This window comes from Opisthorchis viverrini, assembly GCF_000715545.1.
Source record: "Opisthorchis viverrini unplaced genomic scaffold opera_v5_372, whole genome shotgun sequence".
NCBI classification, from domain to species: Eukaryota; Metazoa; Platyhelminthes; class Trematoda; order Opisthorchiida; family Opisthorchiidae; genus Opisthorchis; species Opisthorchis viverrini.
In genome coordinates this window covers 26,313-45,317 of record NW_008752030.1, presented here as the reverse complement: position 1 = coordinate 45,317, position 19,005 = coordinate 26,313, and the positions used below count along the sequence as shown (strand labels likewise).

General features: G+C 41.4%; 2 protein-coding genes across 2 annotated transcripts; one reads left to right on the top strand and one right to left on the bottom strand.

The window, feature by feature from the left end:
• Positions 1-1,496: 1,496 nt before the first annotated feature.
• T265_10479 (hypothetical protein) lies at positions 1,497-9,658 on the bottom strand (the record flags this gene model as incomplete). The annotated part of the gene is made up of 4 exons (XM_009176861.1): positions 1,497-1,663; positions 3,583-3,721; positions 3,806-3,911; positions 9,495-9,658. The coding sequence occupies 4 exons, from the start codon at positions 9,656-9,658 to the stop codon at positions 1,497-1,499; spliced, it is 576 nt and encodes a 191-aa protein (XP_009175125.1).
• Positions 9,659-11,213: 1,555 nt separating this feature from the next.
• T265_10478 (hypothetical protein) lies at positions 11,214-18,024 on the top strand (the record flags this gene model as incomplete). Its single annotated transcript, XM_009176860.1, has 2 exons — positions 11,214-11,258; positions 17,758-18,024. The coding sequence occupies 2 exons, from the start codon at positions 11,214-11,216 to the stop codon at positions 18,022-18,024; spliced, it is 312 nt and encodes a 103-aa protein (XP_009175124.1).
• Between the last annotated feature and the right edge of the window lie 981 nt (positions 18,025-19,005).

Here is a 19,005-nt window from a genome sequence, read left to right as displayed (position 1 = left end):
ACCGAGTTGTGATTGGTGCGCTAGTGGCACCCAACGTGTGATTGGTTGGTTTGGAATGATTAGGACTTAGTAATTGTAGAATAACTCATTTCAAAATCTCAATTGCGTCTGTTGTTTTCAGCTTGTATGCACCTCATTCACAGTCCAAAACTTACCTGAGTAGCACCAGGTATACTTGCGTGCGCATGTATGCAACTGGTACATGTCACAGTGCCTGATTTCGTATCCGGCTGTAGCTCAGGATGCTTGGGGCGTTCTAAACATTTTCCCCAAGATTAGTGGTGTCATGGCCGGTTTGGACAACGCGGATGCAAGCATTGTTTGTTTGTGCAACTACGACACATTCTCGCTAACGTTGTCGAACAAGACGACTAATGACGAGCAAACATCTAAGCCGAAATGTATCATTTCTTTGGTTGATGACCCTAGTAATCACAAAATGATTATCGGTGGTGACTATTGAATTGTCGGAGATGTGGGACCGAAGGTATGAAGGAAGCGGCATGAAAATCAGATCAGCAAAGCTGCTTGTCTAGAAGAGACAGGGGAGGTAGTAGCACGCAAGGCAAGCCTACAAGTAACATGATATCGTTGCCCAGTTCGTTTCGTGAAATCCGTCTTGGATGCCCGATATCGGTAATGATTTGATTCTAAGCAGACACGAGTTTGAGCACGGATGACAAAATCTTTGGTGAACTAGATGCCTGGGATTTTGTAGCACACTCTATCGCAGCCGTGGATGCAAGACCCTACGGGATAATTTAGCAAATCCAGCATCAATTTCACAGACACTCAGGAAGTTGAATTTTATTGCAGTCGTGATCCACTTAGGTTGCCTGGGCCGGATACTAACACATAGCTATCTATGTAAACGTTGTCGTCTTTTAAGCTACGGGAAAAAGAGCCTCTTATTTGGCTAAATACTGCCGAATGATGACTGTCAAAGTGTTAGTAATGCTGGGGAGGTCATTGGCATAGAGTGAACAGTCCTATTTCAAGGTACAGGACCAAAGTTTCTTTACTATCCCGGTACTATCACTTGTAATGACGATCGTTCGAATTGAACGGGTGTTCATAGCCTTCCACCGAAAGCCTAACATATACAAACGGTGGTCAACGTTTGTGTCGAGACGAAAGGATGAAGCCCAAAATTATAAAAACACAAGCCGATAGAATCTTTGAAACCACGGGCATGCAGTCAAACTTATTCAAGCTCGTATGGCTTCCGGAAATGTAAGCTGCAGACAACATGCTTACTGGAGTATCTTTATATTAGAACATCTGATGAGTATTTTTTGGGTTACATTAACAGAGTTTCATGTGTAAACCTGCCAAAAAACGCCGTTACTGCTGTGCAACTTATGAGAGATAATTTCAAAAACAACTATTGACGTAGTCTCTGTTTTTTTTTTTTGGGGGGGGGGTTTGCGGAAGATGTGTTTTGTTTATATTCACATTACTCTCGTCTGAGCAGTTGTCCCCCCGTTTTGCCGTAATTATTCTGGTGGGTCCACACCAAAGGAAGTGAAGCACTTAACTCGAGTTTCGCTCGAATTAGAGCTCATCAGCAGTGTATATCCGATGGCCGTGCCGGGATTTGAACTCCAGACACCTGACGTGCGAGGTGAACGTGTTACGTCGTAGTTATTTTCCAATGATTCTCCTCATGTTATACAACTACCATGTATTATCAGAACATCAGTATTACTTTTCTTCGAAAACGTGTAACAACAAAAATTCGACACAGGAGAATACCGTGCATCCTTCCGCTGGTGGTGTTGATACTGCATTCCATAACTGATGGTCTTGTGTTGATCTTCCGATAATTTTTTTTTCCAAAATCACACGCAGTAAAAGATGTGAAAATTGCAGTAGACAGCTCCACCTATATGTGTTTACTTCAAAACGCATTTGTTCATTACTACCTGAAAATTGTGAAGTAATGAACTCACAGACTTGTATAGTCACTGAGACGTGAGCTGCCGATGACGCTTATACACAATTGGACTCCCAAATACCAGTGCTGAGGCTGCGAGTTCTTACCAGTTTGAAGATCAGCAAATAACATGTCTCTGATGATTTCCTGTTAAACGCTTTCTCCTTTTTTTCGAAGAAGACTGCTTCTACACACAGGATGGAATAGTATTTGTGTAAAACAAATCATGGAGTAAGTTATCGGTTCGGATTAAGTTGCGTCTCTTATTTCCGAAAAGTTAATTCGCCATTTATCGTGTCTTCTGTTAATACACATTCCCTGTTCAGTTTAGACGAACGGATGACTGGGACTTAGAGGCTGTCCCAACTGAACCCGGTGGCGGGTTGTTCAGATGGTTTCAGCAACCGTTTCAATCTCATTGGGTAAGGAAAAAAGGTTATCTTTGGTCTAGAAATTTTTGTTCTCTCCTAATAGTCCAAATGTTTTCATTGCGGGTAGCACAATTTTCAGGCGGTAAGTGGCTGCGGATAATGTAACCTAACAAGTTGTTACTGAATGGTTTAAAAATGTATTATAATTGGCAGGAGAAAACGTTTGTTGAAAATCTCAAACGGGGACATGAACCTGCCGAGCAGACTCTAATTCCTTCAGCGTTAGTCTGTAAATCCTTCACATCTGTCATGAAGCTTTCGTTTTATGCTAGTCAAATCATGGCTGGGAGTGAGGAGGATGACAGTTTCCCGATTCGACCAATGGGTAGTAAGTTATTGTGGGGTGACCGTTTGTAGTTAGCGAATGCATCATGGTAAATTTTATCGATTTAGTTTGGGTACTTTCTAATCCCTCTCAACTCACCCTAGAGATTTTTTTGTTTAGCGCACCAGATACTATTTAACTAATAGCCCTATATCACCAAACGCCAACTACGCTGAAGATTGTGACATGGTCACGACAGCAAGTCACGGGAAACCCAAATTAATCTCTCCTTTATGATGTTCTTTAGCTGAATATGCTGCACACAGGCCGCCTCATGTTTCAGTTGGTAGGATGTTCGAGATATTGCAGTATGTTTTCACGGAAGAAACTACTCGCAAGGTTGCTGAAAATTGTTCGACAGTGCTTGACCAGTTTCGCCCTCCTTAAGGCAACAACAACTAAAAATGCTCATTCCTTGTTTTATATTTTACTGTCCCACTTCTAAACTAAACTTTCATCATGGGCTGGCGTAAAGACAGCCTTGACTAGCTCCAAAGGTCGAAAGTAATCCGAGGGGTAAATTCTTGTCAAGTGTTTCCCGGCCAATTGGGATGTGCCCTCTCCTATGTGTAGAGAAGGCGTGTATAAAAATCACGTCTACGAAATTTGCCCCGGGTGATTGACGGAACGAGAGAATGTACGCAGAGAGCTTGAAAACACTCACTGTAAATCACACGTTTCAGAGTGAATGGAATACCGTCGACTGCGGACAATCTTATAAATCAAAACAAGATAAGGTGTGCAGAAAAGAATAGAAAAATACACCTGCACAGAACAAGACGTTAATATGGATGGTCTGGGCCTAAAATCCGAAATAATTTGCTAAACTGTCTAGGACTGCTCCGTATATAAGGGACGTAAATTTGGCAGAAAGTCTCCGCTGGACGCACGTTCACAGCGGACATCTTCAGCGTTGTTCCTATGGTAGTTTTCTGCCTGATGGAAATACACGCCCTTGAGTTTGAACTGGGTGCCGTTAAGAAAACATATCCAGTTCGGGTTGTGTCTGTCATAGGCATCTTCAGTGACCTATTATTCCACTTCCGATCGGAAGCGAGATGGACCAAGTGGTTAGAGCGCGGATTTACTGGCCGGAAGGTCCGTAGTTCAAACCCGACCCCTACCTCTCAACTTTCCCTGTCTAGGCTTGGGCGACGGGGCAGTATCGCAGCCCTCGTGCCTCCTTCGTGTGGTGACAGGCGCCGAAAGAGTGCTACAACTGAACAATGTAAGGCAGTGAAGCATCAGTACCAACACTGATGCTGCTGTCTTTGATGATGATGATAGGACTGAAGGACCATACACATATTTTGTCACACTTACATTCACACTTTGATTAGCTCAAGTGCGGTATGTCTAAGGTAGACACAAAAATTCACTCACATTTGAGCAGCTGTGTTCGATCAATGCATTTGTAATCAGCGCGCATAGTTTTCTCACAAGAATTGTATGATCAAACTTGCGTATATTCTGAAGAGTTTGCTGCCACCAAAAGAAGGAGAATCGCCACCCGATGGGAAACACAGTGACGGGAAAAAACTCTTTTGAGAGTAAGGCCTGGTCACTGAATTCGAATGTGGTGTTCATCGACTTGCACTTGGAGCTACATTCGCCCAAAAGCATTCAGATCCAAGGCTTTGAGTATTCACATCTTGAAATAAAGAGCTATTATCTACAACTCATAATCTCCCCATTGTGACTTTGCCCCTTGGTTAGGGTTGGTTTTTTGCTCGTTTGTTTTCCAAACGGATGTGGTCTGCTTAACGTGGAAAATTTACTTTTACACATCACCAGTCAAAATGCCGCTCTAATATAAAGTTGGCTACTTCTTGAATGAGGACGCCGAGTTCCGACTCATACTGGATAACTACCAAATTGTTGAAAACTTGTGGGGAAAAACGGGATGATCACTGAAGTTGTCGACATGACATAACGCACTACAGACTGCGAAGCAATTTAGAACTTAAAACTCCGCGAAAAACTGTTGCACTGCGACATAGTCTTGATGCCGTAACCTCCTGGCTGGTATTTTGGAGAGTTAGCCGTTCGGACTTGAGCAGCTGATCAGCAGTGTCAAAAACTCGCAGTTGGAAAAGACATCGCGCAGGTCATCCATCAGTCATGAGACCTACATCACGCGGGTATCACGTGTTCACCGGTTACTCGAGGAACGACCACTTAGATGGATTTCTCACTTATCATTCTTCCACTAGACTACTTACTAAATTTTAGTCGTGTGATGAGCTTTGAGACTTTACCAGCAAAAGTCCATAAGATGGTTGAGATTTCACCTTCTAAGAATGTTCAAACCTGCCTAATTTTTTCCGTGGTCATATCTTCACGTAACTTCTGGGACATATCCAGTCTATCTGAATGAAAAACGCGAGACGGCCAACGAAGTCTAGCTGGAGTGCATTAGTAGCTTGGTCCCCCAGGCTTCGTCAATCCATTTCGCCTACGATGTCGAGGGAATGCACAGTAAAATCGTAACCACGATAGTTGTAGTAGAGTATCGATCGGTTTTTATCGGAAAGAATGCTCCGATCCAGCAGCCTTCTTGCCCAAAGCTAGTGATGGCTCTTGGTTGCTCAAAACTAATTGGGCTCTAGATTTTTCGGTTCAACATCAACAATCACACAAGGAGCTCCTATTGACAAACATTATTTCGAGGCTTGGGTAGCGGCACTCACGCTGTCGAGTACCAATCACTTTCGACCTCAAGGTTGAAGGGACCTATGTCTGGTTATACTCTGCTGGTTGGGGTCAGTTCCCTGAAAACTTGTAAACCTTCCCCGTGCTGTTTATTCTCCTAACTCCAGTCATACTGATATGATCGATCGGGTGTTTACAAGTGTCCTGACGATTGGAACTCACGTCGGCGTTTTTTATTTTCACATTTGTTTATGGTTCTCCTCGAAGTCACCATGGAATATACAATCTTGGGATGGGTTAATGAAGACGTCGTGATAGTATCCTAAGAGATGATAAGGCGTGAGTAATCAGGGTGCCCGTAGCTTCCGTCATCCAGCCCGACTCGGCATGAAAAAACAGCATTCATCTGAATTTAATTGGTAGTGTACACAAAGCAACGTTTAGAGACAGTCACTAGAACTGGAGCTTGACCGCGCCGGTTGAAGGACCATAAGTGGTTTTCTGTCTTTATTGAACATTGTCTGCAACTGCCTGCAACGAGTTCAAAACAAAATGGTACCTAAGCCGGTGTATGCTATTGAATCCAATTTGTTGGAACACTAGAATAAGCCTACCAGTTTGCCGTGGCTGGAGCAATCGGTAAGTGTCATCAACCGCCGTTTCAATTAGGAGGCGTTGTTTTATCTCCTAAGCAAGTGTCGGTGAAATTTGTGTGCGGGGACAGACTCCGACATGATGATTTGAAGAAAAGCTTCAACATTCATCTGAGCGCTGTGGCCTCCTTATTGTAACTCAGGTGATCTCCTCATTAGAGGTGGTTTGAAACTCTGCAGGACATGACACAGCTGCTGCCACTTCCTAGCCGGATGTCAAGCTGAATTTTGCCCGCGCTTGAGCTCAAGGCGCATGCTGACCAAGGTTTGCAAGAAATAGGGATGTGTTACCGGTTATTTTGCTTGCTTTGACAAGATGCGTAGCTATTTTTATATCAAAACCTTAATAAATTGTAGGCATTTTATATCTGGCCGTTTTCCTAAAAGTTTTCCTAAAACGTTTTCCGTTTTCCTAAAAAGTGTTTATTCACACTATGGCTATATCTTTCCCTGTGAGGTCAGATATTCGCCAAGATTCCCTTGGTTAGTTTTATGACATTTAATCAACAGTACATATTTCTAGTCCACTGCGATGAGGAACTGGTGGGGTTTTATTCCATTTGTACATTAGAAAACACGAGCAACTTCTCACATACAAGCAGTCTCACTTTATTTGTTTCGAGCCGTAAGAAAAAGGATATCGCCGTTGGTTAAGCTCACTTTTCATTCATTTAAAAGGAAGAGTCCCCATCTTTTCAACGTACTCTGTTGGCAGTTCCTAAAATATATACATTATTTGGGTATAATTTCTGTTCGTAATTCTTTGAGTGTCCACTGGTTTCTTAGAAACAAGATATTTTGCCTATCAGCCCGCTGGAGCAGAACCCTTGCCTACGAAGTGTTTCTTTCGGTTGAAGTATCAAAGAATGCGTACGTGTGGATGTGCTTTCGAACAACCAGAGGTTTTACTGAGCAAGGTTTGGTGGAAATTTTTACCAATATCACGGTTGAAGGTATCCGGCCAAAATTGTGTTGAAATAATAATGTAAATGCAACTTTGGATACGATGACGTGTTTGACGGCTGTTGACAGTTTTGCCTTCCAGTTTCATAAAATCAAGGGTGTCGCTCATTGAGACGTAGAGTTTAACCTAATTTATGGCGTTTTATTTTAAAATAAATAAACTAGTGAAAGTTTTTAGCTCAAATTTACGTGTGAAAAAAGCATGCATTTTTAGGTGGAGTACTAAAAAAGATGATTTCCAACAAAGTTTTACGAACAAGAGTGCCTGACCCTCAGATGTACTCCAAATTTGCTCATGCGGTTTGTCATAAAGCATGTCACAAAATATTTTGCAGCCTGCAGATGAATATCGAAAAGTTCAGAGCAAATTTGATGCGGACAGGCAAGCACAAGTGGATCATGACTGAAATAAAAAAAATTGAAAGTATAAGGGAAGAGAAAATCAGGAAAGTACAATTTCAGCTAGCGTTTTGTTATTGATGGAAACAACGCCCTGAATTGAGATTTTGCGCGAGTTCGTTCATTATATACTACTAATCATGTACTTTCATCATCGATTTGAATAGCACTCAAATGGTTAATTCTCCCAGAAGTCTTGTGAGTGAAGACCATCGGAGGATTCAGGTGCTCATAATGGGTGACCATGAAGTGAATTTGTCCAGATGTTACAATTCATGTTTTCTAATCTCAGAATTGAAACTAGGTCCGTACCTGTGTTATGCTGTCACCTTGAAAAATGTACTCGTAGCATAAATTGAGTGGCTGCTTCATTACACTGAGTTAACATGTATGAGTGGGATTAAACTTAAATCCTAAACTTAAAACCTGATCCTTTTTCGTAAAGGAAACTACTCAAAAGGTTGCTGAAAACTCTTCGACAGCCCACTTTGGGCTCATCAGGTAGGCGCAGTCCCCGAGTTCCCGTCAACCTTATGTTCTAATTGAACCCAAATTGGACTGTTTTCGAGAAATACTTTCATTGGCAAATCAATTTGGTTTTCAAGACAGACTCACGAACGAGAGCTTTAGTTGAGTCTCTCGTGAAAACCAAACTGATCTGTTTTTATTATTCTTAGACGGCTGAATTCAGCTCCTAAAAATATCGAAGATCGCCTGTAATATAACCATTGCTTATAGAAATTTTGTTTCAGTTTCCAGAGTGCCAGAGAGCAAAGTAACACCTGAGTCGGTGTTTGCATACACTTGGTGAGGAAAGGCTCCCGGTTTACTGTCCCATTGTGAGACTGACATCCATTAAAGGCTCATTTCAGATAAAGGTCTGGTTATTCCGTAACCAAAATAAAGCAGACATATAAAGAAACGAACCTCAAATCCGTCATTGTGTAAGATATTCCCGCGCCTTCTGTGAGGGGTACGCATCACGTTCAATTGGGTTTTAGTACCCGCACGCCAGGATCTTTTCAATCAATTTCGGTGTCCTAGCACCAGCGTATAGAATATCCCCTTTGCATGTAATAAAGACACTCATATTCTCTTGCATTGGTGGGAGGTTACGCAGCCTTGTGAGTGACATTCACAGAAAATTTGGGAGTGTAAGCAAACAACAGTTTTTGGCCGTCATTGTTCAATAAATTCATAAGGACAGCTGAATGTCCCCAGCCGTGCATATAGATGCGTGAGGTCTGGCTACAGGACGATCATCCAAGGGAGGACAATTTAAAATAACAATGGAAATAAAACGTGTACTAACTGAAAAATTTGGTCGCTCGCTCGTCACCCACTGAGTCACTCATTAGAAAAAATTCCGTAGTATATAAATTAAACTCTGGCCGTATGTCACGCCTATTTATCCGTACAAATGAACGCTGTTCTGCTCACTCTTCTGGCCACAGTTTCATGTCTAAAGGCCTCGGAAGCCCACGTAATTCAGGCGAGTATCTTTTTGTTGTAGAGACACCTAGGTTTTATCGTATAATATTACAAAACTTTGCTTTGATTTTCGCGGTTTTCATGTGACAATTCTCCGTATACGTCAAATCGCGGAGGACAGTTCAGGAAATCGTGTTCAACCAAGCAAATCGCTTAAATATATTTGCTAGTGAGAGTTATTTTGAGAAATATATTTATATACAATATATATTATATAATTGCGTCCACGTGGTAACCTACTAGAAAAGCCCAGTCGGCAGCAATGAACCATCCAGTTTTTATATCAGCTTCATGAAAAGTCATTTGGTCCGCCATTCACCATCCCAAAACATGTTTGATGGTTAAAACAAGGGGTCTTCTTAGAAAAATCCCGACTGATTTGCCGTGGGTGAGGTGCTTCAAGCCAATTGTCGTATTAAAATTACCGTTTCTCCGCTTGTATAACAACATTATGACTTTAAATTGGATGGTAGAATAAAAAGTCGTCCGTGATTTATGTCAATACAGCTGGACGAACGAGAGGAGAAAAAAAGTGAGTGAATCTTGCTCTGTGTTTTGGTTGACTGGTTCTGAGAGGCCAACTCTTCAAGTAATATCATCGAATTCTGAACCATTTAGCATCAAATGCTGGAAACGCTGACTACCTCTCTTTTATCTTCTCAGATTGTGATACGTGCCAGGTCATTTTCAAAATTCTCATAACTGTTGGGAAAGCTGCGGGTGATTCGGTGGTGACAGACAAAATTGTACCATTGCTGTGCGGTCTACTTCCTGCTGGAGGCCCAGTAGTACGTCCCGTTTCTTGCATTAGTGATCGTCGCACAGTATTTTGTCAACCGTACCTAAACGCAAACTGTTCCAAATGGACAACAAGCAAGTAGTACCACTTTGTGTGCAACTCATTTTCGAACTTCGTATTCACGTTGTGTACCTGTATTTTGCTTTTTAGTGCACGAGCCTGGTTGCTCCTATTTTAAAGAAAATTGCCGAAAAAGCCAAGGGCAGTACAGCAGAAGAAGTATGCAAGGTTAGAATGGCACATTTTATACGTTCGTCTTGCCAAGAAGTTTTATGTTCCTCTCAAAAACGGCCCAGAGATGCCTTTTTATTGTGCTGGATACTACTTATGGAACGTAGCAGATTATTTAATGAAAACTTCAGTAACACGTTTGATGAATCATAGCTAACAACTGCATACCAGATTCATCCTAGATTTCGTCTTAGTAAACTGTAATTTTTGGTTTCAGAAAATTAAATTCTGCTAGTGTCCATCACACGTGGGTGAGCAGTTTATACTCATTTATCGCCTATTTTTTCTAAAACAACCGAAAAATATGTACCCATGATCTTCGGTTTGTTTGCTGTTTGCTAATTTGATGAATTTGTTGGCTTGATTCAATTTGTTCTTATCTTTTTTGTTGCAGACGATATTTTCTACGGCGATACTATGTACACTACACACTAAAGACTACGAATATATTCCAAACATCATGAACCGCTTTTTGCTTCTCCGCGTGGCCCAAATGAGACCATTTTTACATGGCAATTTTATGGCAGTATGCAATAAAAGGTTCACAGTATGCATAAATTCGTGAAGATACTAGTAACAAACTCACATCTTTGTGTTTGGGCTTTCCTGGATAACCTCTGACAAAGTATGTTATTTTTGTTCATAGTCACCACTCTCGTTTGAGCGGTTGTCCTCGTGTTTTGGCATAATTGCTCCCGCGAGTCCACATTAAAGGGAAGCACCAGACTCGAGTTTCACTCTTATTAGAGCTCATCAGCAGTGCATATCCGATGGCCGCGCCGGGATTTGAACCCCGGACATTTGACGTGCGCGGCAAGCGTGTAACCACTACTCCATAGGTAGTTTTTGGAACGCCTATATAGAGGACAGGATTCTGCATTGCAGAGTGAGGCGAGTTAAATATTTTGGTTCGTACACGTTACATAAATGAGTGTATGGGTGTGTTAGCTTGGTTTTCTACGTGCAAGCAATTTTTCAATAAAATCCGAGTTTGGACGCTAAAATGAGGTGTTGAGAAACTTCTAGTTTAGACTAAAATGCTCCAGACATTTCTCAGCAAAAAATGATTTATATGCACGGAAATGCTGTCAGCCTGGCGTTGTGCATGAACAAAGTTGTTTGCTTTTTTTATTCCAAAGAAGTAAATCTTGAAAACAGTCAGTAATCGTAAAATCAATCTGTTAGGGCGCACCCAGACAGAAGAAAAAAGTATATGTGCAGAGAGTGACGCATCCCCAAGGTCACCATCGGTTCTACACGCCCGGATGGTAGGTGAGTTGGCGCCTCTCACCAAACGGCTTAGTAACACACGACCAGCGTAGTGGGCCTGAGAATGTTCACGACCGGAACACCACCATTGGCTGTACGGATCGAACAAGTGAACGAGCATATTTGGCCAATTAGTCATCCTATATATATTTACGCAGACGCTCTGTATGTTTGGTGCTGGCAATACAGCTGTATCCCCAGTTCTCTGTCTTCTTCCTATCGCGTAGTCTGGCAGGCTCAGTGCAGGCGTAACCCATAGCTCGGCCACCGCACGACACAATACAATCCTACTAATGTTTATGGCCAAAAGGCGAAATGCCTTCTGAAAGTTTACCTAAGGTTGGCTTCACCCACAGAAAGACACTTTAATTGAATATTAAAAAATCGTATCACAATAAGACCAATAAAAGTGTCGAAAAGTGAGAAAGTTCATGGCCTTATTTTCTAAGAAACTCTCTATTCAAGTACTGTTGACAATCAGTGTTGACCAAATCGGCGAGTTCATGCTCTTTGGAGGGGAGACGCAATTCAAAATTTCTTGCAATCTCAATGGTGCTATATGTAGCAAAGAAGGCAGAATGGCTCAAAGTGGCCTGAACGTGTCATCAGAAATGTCTTCACCGGTGTCCAAGCGATGAGGACAGAGATCGTGTCTCCATTTCCAATTCCAACCCATTGTGTGTTCCACAATGGGTTAAGGCTTACCTAATAGCCAGAGAAAGGTGGTTTTGAAATAATCTATGTCACTGCAAAGCGCTGACAGCCAATGATCCTTCACAATTTTTAAACTAAACTTGAGGAGCTCCCGTCTTCGATTTCAATGAAATAACTTGTCGTTTTAAGCTGTAGGTGGTAGGAGGAAGCCTGCTCAAGTTGAGACAGAATGTATAAATATACTATGCAGCGTGTTAGGCTTGAGATTGTACAACGAGATGACAGGCGAAATAGGGACGCTTCAAAAGTATTGGAAGAAAAACCCTCTTGAAGACTAAGGACCGAGTAATGGAAAGCTCGAAACCGGGAAACACACAATAATCCGTTTCAGAAATTGTGTTTTCTCAAGAATACGGAAATTTTAGGGTCAAAACAGAGCGTAACCAAAGACCATTTGACAATTCAAATTTTTGGTTTCCGTAGGCAAATTGTTTTAAGATTTATACGATTGATTCGGCTCCTAACTGCACCATTTCTAGTGATGATGTTAGTCTCCCATCTACCTGGCTTGGACATACCTTAGCTAGATAGCAAGCGGGCGTCACAAAAACGGGACATCACAGCCTGTTCCTCAACAAATGAAGATAGATCCTAATCAGAGTGCACTCTTAATCACGCGCACACAGAGCCAACACATACCCACACACGATGGTCTGATCTGAGTGCCATCTGAGTCGCATCTTCACATGAACACATCAACATGATAGTGGATCCAAATGACGGCTACCTTTGGCCTATTTCAAGAGAAAAACCTCCAACCAGGTGCAAATTCAGCATGTTTGGGGAGGCAATGCTCAGGCGTCATTTTGCTGTGACTCTGATGCAGATTACACCTGCCCAGTTGGTGGAAAAATTCAAATATAGAATAATGCCAGATAATGTACTTTATGGTTGGTGTCTAAAATAAAAATCGGATAACATGTTAAAAGCACAACTGATGCGCGCAGCAAATGAAAGCAAATAAACCTTTTATGTAATACAATAAATTCAGTCACAGTAATTGGCATTGTGTCCTTCAACTGAACCATAATTACATGGGCTCTGGAGTTGTGACTTAGACTAACAATCATACACATTATGTTGATGGCGCTCGTGAAAATGATCTTTACTTCCTGGAATAATCCTGCGTCAATCGCCGCTATTGATTCCATACAAAAAATTAATTAACCCACAAGCAAAGCAACAGACTGGGGCATTGTTCTTTCAAGTGGTTTTGTACAGTACTAGTGCAACGTTGGATACTACTGATCAGGCATGACAGTAGTGTTTTCTCGCAAACCCGATTAACATATCTTGGGGAGTGAGATCTTTTAAGGAATTTGTGGAGTCGCTTTGTGGCATTTGATTGCAATGGAGTACCAGCCAGTGAATATCTGGGAAAGTTTAGGAAGGCGCGTTTAAGTAGAAGATGGATATTCAATTTTGTGAACAAGATGCATATGAGAGTTTCGCTCCTCTGTCCAATAGTCTGTGACTGTTCAGTTGGTGTTTTTCCAATAAATAACTCCGCAACGAAGCCCTTTTTTCCTTTCACCAGTATTTTGCCGTAAGAAATCTTGCTCTATCGCATAAAAATAATTTGCAGCAAAGATCTGTAGAAAAATTACACACAAAAGTGCTTGTCGTGAAGGTTTTGATAACTGACTGCTTGCTTCACAGTTTTGAAGCTACTACTGTCTACCTTAGATTGGCAACACACTGAGTTTTCAACCGAACCTCAGTTATGCCTAGCTAGACTTTGTTACATCCACTTCTTGAGACGCCTAATATATTTTTTACTTGCGTGTTTTTTGACAAGCTTCATTTGTTTAAAGTAAACGAGAAAGGTGTAGTAAGTATTTCAACCGAACTACCTCCTCGCAAACCTACTGCCAACATGATCTACAACATTGCTTGTTGTCACAGCAATAAAAAAGGTAATAATAGTTGTTTTGATACAAAATATTTCGGTGCTAAAAACAGAGGTTTACCCAAAAAAAGAGGAAGAACGGAAACCGTTTATACTGCAGCATAGGTAATCGAAATCAATATTGGGGTATAGGTTAGTATCACCGTGTCCAAAATGGTATTGCCCATGATTTCTGATCAGCAAGCCGCAGATCATTTTGAGTCATATATTTTCAACAGTTTTTTTTAAATCACGTGATCTGAAATTCCCGGATAAAGTTACAGTGGCATTTATACTGATGGATTCCGTCATTATTCATGCTTTTGTACCTTTCATGTGCGTGTGGTTTGTAAAAATGACATCTTTCTAGAAGGACACTTGTTCAACATGTATTTGGATTATTCAAGTGTCCGTGCTCTCTAAAGGAAAAAAATATCGGTTTGGTAATACTTAGAAGCATAAAAACAAAATCTGAAAACGAAACACTCCCAGCTGACAAAATTAAGACCTTATAACTTCCGTAACCTTACGACATTTTCTGTAAAAGCCTTTCTATGTGGTGCGATAAAATTATTCCTTAAAGTGTGATGGTTATCCTCAAAAAATAATACTACATGTTTAAGTAATCTATACTTTTGTCACAATACTCTCGAAAGATGATTGGGAAAAAATGATACCACAATGTCTGAAAAAATGTTTTTATACACGATATTTTAGGAATATGGGAAGTTGTTTGCCCCAGATGAGAAATGTAGCTCAGATTCCCTTGTGAAATGCATATTACGTTCAACGAAAACAAAAGACTAACGGACGTACGAAGGCTACGTCTACGCGGAAGGACACAAGACACGTGAGAATAATGCAATTAACTTAACAGTTTGACCAGTGGTCAGCATGAGAGAGGCAGGTAAAATTCCTTCGGAAGAAGGTTTGCCACAAAGTAGGTCTCAGTTTTGCTCTACGTTATGTTTGTTGCTACTCTCCCACCGATTCGTCTAACGTAACAGTTATCTCCGCTGCGATAGAACTACTTTCTGTGGTAGGTGTGGATTTATACGACATGGTTCGCCAATTTTTAAAGGCGAAGTTTCTTTGAAAGACCGTCTAGTTGTGTGCCAGACGGTTTAAATTTTACTAACTAAACAGCGATTTGATGACCATAAATTTTTCCGTCTGCGCTATACACACCTTATTGTACAGCTTACATTCTAGAAGGCTTACGAGTCTGCTCATTTTTATACATAAATGCTTAGAAAAAGCGTCCTGAACAGATATAACGTTGCGATGTTTATTGCTAACCTAAATCCGCATGTTAGACGGGATCTTATATGTTTACTGATCAAATACCAGTGTTTGCAGTTCAAAAGATTTCTAGAGAAAATCAATAAATGACTCAGCTTAGCTGTTTGTAATCTGATCTATTTGAATTGATGCGACTTGAAGTTGCACGTAGAACGGTCACGTGAAAATAAGGTTTCAGTCACCCGAAGAACTTGAACAAAAACCTAGTAAGATTGAACTAAACAATAGAATACTAGGTGAGGTCTTCCGGTTTATTTGTCACTTAACCTGTTTGTCAAAGTTCTGTTTCCAACACAATGGTGTGAAGCGGCTCAATGACCACTGAATTGTGACATCTATTCTAGAGGTCACCAATTGATAATGTAACCTCTTTGATCTGTAGCGAGGGCCACGTATATAGTTGTCTAAGGCTAAACGTGAACATTAGGCCTGATTGAAACTTCAAAGGAGAATAATTGATGTGTGGTCTCCTGTTCTGTGGGCTATCTTTGCTGAGTTAATTGCATGAACACTCGGAACTAGTGCTGACATTATTTGGTTTTGGACTTATGTCTACTTGCGTGCATAAAAACGAAATGCATAAGGCTGACACCAATTATAGCAGTTTTGTGCACTTATTTGATTGTAAAACAAGGTGCCTGTCTGACACTGAGTTCGATGGAAATCGGTGAAACATATAATTGTTTCAGCAACGTGTGACTTAGATTTTTAAAAGGGACAGTGCTAATGGAATCTTACCAGAAAGCGGCTTGTTCAAACTTCGCGATCATATTGTAAACGCAATAATTTTGTCATTTGGAGTGACGTCGAAATAGTTCTTTTGGGGATGCTAAACTAGCATTATAACGGCAATCGGTCACGAACTTTCAGCGGATCGTACTAAATTTGATGCGCCGCCTTCACCGTTTGGACTAGCTGACTTGTACAATAGTGCGCTTGCTTCAGCAAGACTGGTGGCGGAATTCAAGTTGCGCACCCCACGGCCGCCAGGATGACCGTGACCGACTGGTAATTGTTTCATTGTGACAAGCCTGATGTGTTCTAACATTAAAACGCATTGATGTCTATGTCGCTCCTGGTGGTTTCCGGTCTAGATGGCTTACAAACGATGCAAATGCGTTTTTTAGTATTACAAACCAGCGAATTTGTCGCGGGTGCTAATGTGCTCCTGCTTCCTGGTGGGTACACAAACGTGATCCGCTTGAGAAAGTGATTGAACAGCCTAGTGCATAGAATTTAGCGAAGAACAAATTTTTAGTCGCTAAACAGCATTTGACGGGATGCCTTTTTGGCCTTGAGAATTTCACCTCGGTAGAGGGCATTAGCAGTGAAAACTGAGGCAATTGTTTCAAGGAAGGGACCTAAAAGATTGGTAGAAAAACATATCGCCGATGTGCAGTTTTTCCGCCGAGTGCACTTCAAGAAATCGTATGTTGTATGGATGGAGGTTTTGGAACTGACAGACGCAAAACTTAAATGCTTTGCTTTTGATCGGAAATGTATGCGTAATTACGGGTTATTAGCACAATATGGTTTTATTCCCATTTCCGGTGCATCCAGAATGGCTGTATGGATGTGCAAGCGAGCAGACTTGTGTTCAGCTTACACATTTTACACCTAATATCTGGTAAGATATATCGAATCATTTCCCGGATTATCCTACTAGAATGTCTTCTCAAGTTGTTTTTTCGTTATGTATTTAAACTGATTAATTATCTGGTTTCATAATTGTAGATGTTTCTAACCAGGTTTGATGGATGCAAAGGCACCTTTACTCTGGTAATTTTGCGTAAATGCACCACTCGTTTTTGTTCAAATGCCTAATCAAGTGTTTTTCTTATGGAAGTATCATTCATTACCGGGTTTAAGATAAACAAGTTCCTCGGACTACTTTAACTGCGCTCCCACGGTGCACACTGATCACAGAAAATGTTTAGACTCGCTGTCGTTTTGTCCTGGAACTGAACGCCCTGCTGACGGCACAAACAAAGACGTCCGTAAAATTTTGGCCAAGTGTTTTAATGGAAAACCGGAAGACCATTAATATATCCATCAGGTTACGACTCTTTGGAGGTGCTCTTAGCGTAATTCAATAGCATTTGGCACCCTCGGTAGCCTGCCTACTTCCCGATAGTCCCAATGTATAGCCAAGTTTGAGCCTGTGGAACATAGACCACGAAGAACTGAGGGACCGCAGACTAGAGGCGCATTTTTGGCTGGACATAAAGGCCAATATTTCATATGTCTAGCACAGTTATTCAAACTACTGCTGGGTGTGCACTGAAAACTACGGTGCAAGAAGGGTTATATATGAACTTCAATATGAATGATTCAAACAATATGTTTATATAGCAGGCGGTTCAAACGTATGCAAAATCCACCATCTGGCGCGACTGAATCCCCACAGACACTTGTCACAAATTTATCTCTAGAGTTCGTTTAATTACCCAGAGAGCGTGCCTTGTATTCCTGACTTGACGTGTGTTGAAATTCACAAGATACTCAGTGACAGATTTGCCACTGCATGTGCCGGTTGTATGGAAAGGAGATCAATGCAAAAAATTGAACGCTTGAACACCGCTATGGAATGTTATGGTGGTTTGAGACAGAAACTTTTGAATTGGACACAAAACGAAGGACCCATGAGATTGAGAAACCTATTGGGCGATGTAAAACCACGAGTTGAGGAAAAACTGTGTCCCAGATATTTACCCAAAACGGAAATCAGTGGACGGAAAGGTGTTGCAGAAACCATAAAACTGATTGTACATTCATAATAGTTGTCAAGTTGGCTAATCGCAGTGTTAGGCGGAATTCCACATGTATCCCTCCTTACCACTGGCACTCAGGTGCTGCTACGGCCGAGAAGTCCATCCCACGCAAGATTGGCCAAGAATTCGGGACACTTGCCGGTCCGGCACCAAGACGAAATCCGATTGGTCGAAAGTTTGGACCCAAGAGCCAATCATGACTGAGTATTGGCCAAATGAGGGTTGCCAATGGCGCATCCAGAACGCCTCATGAGCATTGGCCAAATGAGGGTTGCCAATGGAGCATCCAGAAAGCCTCAGAATTCCCAGAAAGTTACAACCACCTACACTATATACGAAGCGTTGTACAACTGTTTCTGGTTACAACCATCTACCTTATGTACGAAGCGTTGCACAACTGTTTCTGACTTCGTTTTAGGCACCTTTGGTGGTTGTTTTTGTCGTGAACGCTAGCTTGGGAGACTGAGACCGGGAATCTAAGCTGAGAGCAATACCGTTATTACACACAGCTAGCCAAAAAGATGCCAAAGTGCGTACGTCTTTTGGATGTAACTGAGTCTTTGCCGTGACACCGCAAAACGGCTCTCTTTACCGATGTCTTAATCCTATTTGTGAAGGATTTCACATGCTCGTGACACTGTACCAGCTGACACATTCTGTCACTCATTCAATAATTTAGGCTACTTCTTTTAGATACATTGATATTTTAGATAACTAAATAGGGTTTTATTATTTGCACAGGTCTCTTGTTCTTTGAGAGTTGAAATAATGCACTGTGGATCACTTCTGACATGTTATGCACAGTGCAAATCTAAGGCAGACGTTAGCTTTCATACGGCTTTTGTATGAGCCAGTAAGATTTATTATCGGTCACCTCCAGCAAAATGACTAACTAATTGTGCTAACACATGACGTTTGTTGTACGTAAGTACCTATAAATCACGAAAGTACATCTCAAACAAGCTAATTAGCCTCTTGTTCAGTTTGGTAATCATCAAGAGTCAGCATGCGTTTCGTGTGCGTTCACTTATTGATATTACTGATAAGTGAGTTGATAATCAGTTTGTCGAATGCTCATTGGTTCGTGCCATGCACATTAATTTCTACTCACAAGAATACCGGAAGAAGCAATTTTGAACACCGGTCGCTTGAAAAGCAATGCGGGTAGACAACACTACTTG